Source organism: Gopherus flavomarginatus, chromosome 4 (genome assembly GCF_025201925.1).
Source record: "Gopherus flavomarginatus isolate rGopFla2 chromosome 4, rGopFla2.mat.asm, whole genome shotgun sequence".
NCBI lineage: Eukaryota > Metazoa > Chordata > Testudines > Testudinidae > Gopherus > Gopherus flavomarginatus.
In genome coordinates, this window is record NC_066620.1 from 108,643,136 (window position 1) to 108,650,586 (window position 7,451).

The window sequence follows — 7,451 nt, forward strand, 5'->3', positions numbered from 1 at the left end:
GCTGTGAGTTAAACCGACCTTTGTAGAGCGCAGTAGGGAAAGCGCTGAAGTCTGTCCACACTGACAGCTGCTTGCACACTGGCGTGGCCACATTTGCGGCACTTGCAGCAGCACTGGGAGCAGTGCATTATGGGCAGCTATTCCATGCAAGTGACTGCAACATGCTTTTCAAATGTGGGGTGGAGTGTGACAGGGAGTGTGTTGTGTGTATGTGGGGAGGGAGAGAGAGTGGGTTTTTGAGGGGCTGAGAGCATGTCAGCATGCAGTCTTCTAAGTTCAGACAGCAGCAGACCCCTCCCCCCCCGCCTCTCTCTCTCACACACAGCATTCCATATGGCTTGCATGCCGGCTGTCAGAAACAGAGCTTGGAAAGGGCATTTCCACATTCCTACAGGAGTTCAAAACAATGACAAGAGAGATCATTTGACTTAAGGGGATTATGGGACGTTTCCAGAGGTTGGTCAGAGCACAGTAACCCAACACCTCGTTCACAGTGATGCCCGTGCATTGTAGCCAAGGCACAGCAAACGTTATTCCTCTCGCCGAGGTGGAGTACCAGCAGCGCTATAGCCGCGGAGACAAAGCGCTCTACGTGCCTTGCCAGTGTGCACACGGAATGAGCTTGGGCACCCGAGACTCCTTTATTGCGCTGTAACTTGCAAGTGTAGCCAAGCCCTGAGCTACATTTCCAGGACCATTTGGGGAACTTTGCAGTGTAACTGTCTATGCTGAACCTATTCAACTGATGAAAACACCAGCCTTCAAGACTATCAGTTACACTTATTATGAGCACTTAATTCATATAAAAGACAAAAGCAATGGCATTCTCTATGAAATGGAAAGGTCACAGTTCTAATTCTTGGTATTGTTAAGGCAATTTACCATATTCCCTATTAAATCCAATCTTGTAGATGACATAATATTGTTTTGGATTTTTTAACTTCAGAGCACTACTATGGTCCAATATATTAATGTGAAAAAACACTAACCTTGATATTAGAAATGAGTAAGACTTTAGTAAAAAGGCAAGTGAGATCTTTTTATGTACATCGGCCAAACTGGACAGTCTCTAAGGAAAAGGATAAATGGACACAAATCAGACATTAGGAATGGCAATATACAAAAACCTGTAGGAGAGCACTTCAACCTCCCTGGCCACACTATAGCAGACCTTAAGGTGGCATCCTGCAGCAAAAAAAACTTCAGGACCAGACTTCAAAGAGAAACTGCTGAGCTTCAGTTCATCTGACCAAATTTGACCACCATCAGCTCAGGATTGAACCAAAGACTGTGAATGGCTTGCAATTACAGAACCAGTTTCTCCTCTCTTGGTTTTCAAACCTTCAAACTGCTAGAACAGGGCCTCATCCTCCCTGATTGAACTGACCTCGTTATCTCTAGCTTGCTTGCTAGCATATATATACTGCCCCTGGAAATTTTCCATTACATGCATCTGAGGAAGTGGGTATTCACCCACGAAAGCTCATGCTCCAAAACGTCTGTTAGTCTATAAGGTGCCACAGGGATTCTTTGCTGCTTTTACAGGTTTAGTAGTTTACTTAATAAAATAATATACACCTCAGAAAATAAGTTTTAATTTCTGAATCATATCTGTTCTATATTTCCATTTCTGTCCATCTCCTAGTAATTTTAAACAATATCACCAGCTTGATTTCATTGTTCTAATAATTTCCAGCGAATACATTTGGCAATTAACAACTTTTATTAACCTTTCTCGTAAGCATTTGCTTCTAAATACAGAGCTACTTGTTCTTCTGCTGCAACAATAAGGGCAAAGGCATCAGAGTACAGTTTCTTCCTTGCAATCCTCTTAAAGGAAAACATGAACACAAATGAAGACAGAGGAAGGAAAATATTTGAGATATAGGATGAAGGAAACCCATCTTTAAGAAACTGAAGTCGAGGACAATTTATCCCATATATTCAAAACATGAGTCACAGCACACCACACACTAGATGCCTTATTCCTTAAATATTCCAGAAAAACAAAAGATTAAAATCTATTCCTTAATGTGTAGCCTCAAATGATACATTTAAAAACCCCCATAAAATCTGTTTCCCCATTACTATTATGATACAGAAAACAGATTGTTCAACCATGCACAACAGGTGAATCAGCTTAAACTCTGGAGTCTTAGTAGGTACTATCCTGCAAAGAAACTTTGTTGCAGACATGTAATAAATGTATGTTTCCTTCCAGTATGTAGAAACTCTGGGGAACTCACCTTTTAACAAAACAAAGAATCTTCTGGGCACAATATTTTATGCTTTTGAATTCTAATAAGCTCTAGTTAAATGTATAAAGTATATAATTGACAAAGATTTTTTCCAGTGAAAAGATCTAATACCATTTAGTTATATACGGCTTTAAGTAAGATTAAATGGTTAGTCAATATTTTCCTAATAAGCAAAAATGCATGAAGTTACAGTAGAACGTTATTTCTGCAACTATAACCAAGTGAAGTGGGAAAAATATTTCTTGCTGTCTATAATTATTTCTGTGCCTTAATAATATGCAAGTTTTTAAATTTACCACTTATGCTAACACTTTACTGTAACTTGAGTTTAGCTGGTGCTAATTTTGAAAAACACAAAGTAGGTTTTCATTAAGCAACATATGTCAAATACAGGTGAGGGTGAGAGGGTCTACACTGTAGCTGCTGTATAAAACAAGCAGACAGAAATAGCTCGGTAATGCTCAACAGAATGATCCATATAGAACTGCAATACACTGCACAGACCTCAGCCTTAGAAAGACAAAAAGGCCAAGCTGCACTTCCTTGTTCTTTATCTCTAGGTTAAAAAAAAAAGAAAAAAAAAGACGACATTGGATCTACTGCAGGTAGAAAAGGTCACGTCTGTCAACATTTTATTATTCCCCCAAATTTCCCCAGGTGAAAAAACCCCATTTAACTGCTGAAAAATGGGGGCCAGGGGCTTCTTCCTCTGTTCCGCTCAGCTTTTCAATCAAACAATGGCCAGCTAGAGTACTGGGAGAAATAAGCAACTTGAAATCTTGTATGTTTTCTTTCCTTGAATTTCAGGAAAATCACTAATGCACATGCTGAGTAAGGACTTTTTTAACTATTTTACCAAAAGATTAATTCAAAGATCTGAACAAAGATCTGGGGGAAAAAGAAAATCTAGGGATCAAATTATTTTCACACCTATTTTACACCAGTTAGTCCAATGATTTTAAGAGAGATACTTCAGATTTATAAGACTGTTATCAGAATCAGGCCCTATATCTCTGCTTCTTAGAAGTTGCTGGAGCATGCTGACTATATCACTTATACTATTTTATACTGCCTTTACTGGATATGGAAATGTGATTTATGTATGTACTATAGAGCGTTGAAAAGATTCAGGGACAATAGTGTTGCTTTCAGTACACCTGCACTGCTATCAATACCTTTAAATTAGAGCTACAGTAAGCAAAAAGAACACAATTCAGTTAATAAATAAACTCTTGAAAATGTACAGGCTATTTTGAAAAGAGCTAAGAGTGAAAGGTTGAAAGAAAATCAGTAATTAAGAAGTTTCCTTCATCAAACCTCTACAACAGAAGTGAACATGTTACAGAAACAAGTAATTCTCTCTCAAACACGGTTATTTAGCAAGTTTATTTTCCAGTCAGACTGCCTTTGATATTACTTGGGGACAACTTTTTCTTTTGGTATAGAACAGGCCAGAGATTTATCATCAGAGTTTGCTTCCTTGTGTTTAGAAAATGACATCCCTTGAACAAGTCATGCAACTCTATTAAACAATCTAACCTCCACCCATATTACTTAATGAAGGAAGAATTCCACCTTGTTCACCATTAATCACCTGTGCCCTTTTCTCTAGTGGAGCTATATAACTTTTCTTCTAGACATTACTACATACTAAATCTGATCATTAGTGGGGTGTGGAAACAGCTAGGTACTGAACAAGCACCATTAAGATCTTGCCATATGATTAACACAAACTATTTAATACAACCCAGGAAAGGAAATGCTCAAAAAAAGTATTTTACAATACACAGTTTAAAATAAAAGTAGTTTAAGCCCAATGTGTAATCTTTAAAAAACTATTATAGTCTAACAATAAACACTTCTAAACATGTACCTTTCTATTTAAAAATTTCTGTTTGCTATTTTTGTGAGATAAGCAATACGTTACACTTTGCTTCTTGATTTTTAGTTATTACTTAGCGGTAAAAAATCTTGACTACCAATTCAAGTACCAAGGTCTGTTCATAACACAGACTTAACACCCCTTATCTGTTGAAATGGGAGCGGGGGGTTTTAGAGGAAAGGTACAGCAGGAAGTTACATATAGCAGTAATTTCAAGGAGGGGTCACTACTGACAATTTTACTGCTCAACAATGTGCAGAAATGCCCTTAGGCCCTGGCACCGCCAACACTCATAACTGTGCTTAATTTTACAACCTTGAGTAGTCACAAGATGTCAATGGGAGTACTCATTATAGTAAAGTTAAACACACACATTTGCAGGATCGAAGTCTATTTCCTCAATCCTGCAACTCCTTTCCCTGCATGGAATCCCACCGACATGGAGTTCAACAGGGCTCTCCAGCACACCAACATACCAGAACTTGCAGGATTGGAGCCATACAATATAGTAGGAACAGTCTCATTGCTGGAGATGGGTAGGATGTCTATTTGTATGAAACACTACTTAAAAGTTTCAAAATGATTTCAGTGATGACTGATTCTTTTGCTCTGTGACATTTAAAAGGATTCAGAATCTAAACAGTTTTGAAAACAAGATGTCATCACTTTTTACTTTAAGTTGTAATGTAATGAGAAACATTGTGTCACTGGAACATATTTTTCTGCTATGTTCAATAACACAGTAAGCACACTTAAGTGGCCAGATGGAAAAGACAAGGCCACCTATAACTAATTTAAAGCTCAAGCAGGGATGCACCTGATAAATGATATAAAGCTAATTGGCACTTTATATCCTCTCCCTTAAGTATTTATTCACTGAAGTTCAAATATCACAACATATTAAGATGTGATAAAAAGTTAGTTTTTTCCTACACACTCTTGAGAATTTATATTAGATTTCAGAACACATATATAAATCAAGAAAAAAAAAAGAGAAATTAGTATTGGTTAGTCATCAAACATTTCTGCATCTAGTTTCATCAGAACAAAAACCTGCACTTACTTGCTTACATGAAACTCTATTATTTGTATGACGAAATTAGACATTGTGTAACATCTGATAAGAAAAAAGCACTTCAGGAGCAAGCTAATGTTCCCTTTCATCCACAAGATGACTTTGTGTTGTGTTTTACTAGAACCATCCAGCAATTATTACAAACATCCAGTTTTTCTGTTATTTTACAGGTGACTTATTCAACTTGTTGATATTCTAGTACTGTATTAGCATATTATTTGTTTGCAGGAAATAAAGACTAGGATCATTCTTGGGCCTCTGAGTTGCGTATGTTTTTCAAAATACTGCAAGCCTGCATTTTCAGTTCACCTCTGTATACAAAGAAGTACTTTATTAAATCACTAGTTAAAAAGCTCCTTTCCTCATTTACTCCTTTCTGAAAATATACTACAGCAACTCTATGAAGTTTATTTCTGATAAAATTATCTCAAAGGGGAAGAATAAGTCATTTGAGAGACAGAAACAGTAAGGCATGCTCTACACCTAAAACTTAGGTTGGCCTAACTATGTTGCTCAGCAATGTGAATAATTAACACACCAGAGAGATGTAGTTAGATCAGCCTAAGCCCCAATATAGAGACTGCTAAATCAATGGAAGAATTCATCTGTCAACTACTACTGCCTCTCGAAGGGGTAGATGAACTACAAGCAATGAAAAAAACTCTTCTGCCATTGTAGCAAGGGTCTATACTAATGCAGAACAGCTGTAGCACTGTAGCTGTGCTGCTGTAGTGTCTGTAGTGTAGACAAGCCCTAAGAAAATATAATTTCCTCCCTGCTGAAAATGAGTGAGGGCCATTCTTTCCCGTTGGCATATACTTCGGGGAGAAACATAAGCTATATTGGCAGGAGAGCATCTTCCACCAATGTAGCGCCAGCGTGGACAGCACAAAATTTCTATCCATGCAACCTGAGCAACGTAAGTTAGATTGACTTGGGCTGTAGTGTAGACCTGCCCTTAAAAAGAGGAAATTTCAAACAATAACAGATGAAAATTTTAAATATCTAGACATAAACACAAACATCTATCTCAAAAGATGGGGAAAGTGAACAGCTGAAGGCCCGATAAATCAGCAGCAGAGCTGGGAACAGAACCAAGCTTGCCTGAATCTAGTCTGTTTCTCCATTTTATGAGTCTACTTTTATATTTCAAAGAGGCATTTGAAAACTCCCATCACTGATATTTTAAAATCTCTTATTAATTTTTTTGTATTTTAAAATCTCTTAAAACTTCTAAGGTGGCCCATTTATTACAGTGAGGTGACGATGGGAACCCTGGGCTGTGTTTTGCAAGACGCTGCGCCTTAGACATTAATCACTGGGGCGGGGGGGAGAACGCGACCCAAAATAGGTGCTCCCTTCACGAAAGGCAACGCTGAGATTGGAACAAACATTAATTTATCGCACCGGATTAAATGTGGACAAATTTAGTCGTGGTACAAAGTTATTTATTACAACGCTAATGAACAGTTATTGCGTTATTATTCTTACCGCCACCGCCCCCCCCCCCATAGAACAGTGGTCTGTTCTATGGGGGGGGGCGGCCCTGCAGACGCGCAGGGGGCTGTAGTTGGAAAGGGTATTGGGGGCGGGGCAGGGGACACAGTCACGGGGTGGGGGTGTGGCTGTCGGGTATCGGTCAGATGGGGGGGCGGGGGGACCGGTCGGTGAGTGGGGGGCGGGGCTCTCGTGGCCGTTGCAGCCTCACTCACAGTAATACGCCACCACCGGCTCCCGCTTGTCCAGCTCTTGCCCGGTTCGCAAATGATGCTGGAGGCTCTTGAACTGCTCAGGCAGCGGAGGAAGGGCCGCGGCCGCCATAACGCCCCACACCCGACCCGCGGCGCCAGCACTAGCAACAACAACTAGCGCCACGCCCAAGCCCCGCGGCCCACTTCCGCTTCCGGTGCAGTGACAGCCGCCGGCCGAGGCACGCATGCGGGCGGGCGGGGAGGGGGGATTGGCGCCTCGCTCCTGCAGCAGCGACCCCTGGTGGGAGGCGGGGAAAAGTGAGGTGAGGGCCCCCCCCCCGCGGTGCGAAGCGGCCTTGTGCAGAGCGCGCCTGCGTGTTGGGGGAGCAGTGTTCGAAGCCTGGCGCTGACACGAGCGTCCCTTGATCCGGGAGCTTTAGAAATCGCCTGGGGGTGGGCTGCTCTTGGCCGGGCGAGTGGTCGCTAGTGTAGAGGCTGCAGGCCTGTTCTTGTCAAAGGGGGAGACACAGAGTGTGGCCTCCTCC

At 40.8% G+C, this 7,451-nt stretch overlaps 1 protein-coding gene across 1 annotated transcript in view; it reads right to left on the minus strand.

Annotated features, from left to right (window-relative positions):
- The window catches only part of VTA1 (vesicle trafficking 1), a 65,030-nt gene extending 57,921 nt beyond the window's left edge, over positions 1-7,109 (minus strand). Inside the window, exon 1 of the mRNA XM_050949866.1 lies at positions 6,928-7,109. Within this exon, the coding sequence (XP_050805823.1) occupies positions 6,928-7,036 (109 nt within the window). The 5' untranslated portion in view covers positions 7,037-7,109. The remainder of the gene's footprint in view (positions 1-6,927) is intronic.
- Between the last annotated feature and the right edge of the window lie 342 nt (positions 7,110-7,451).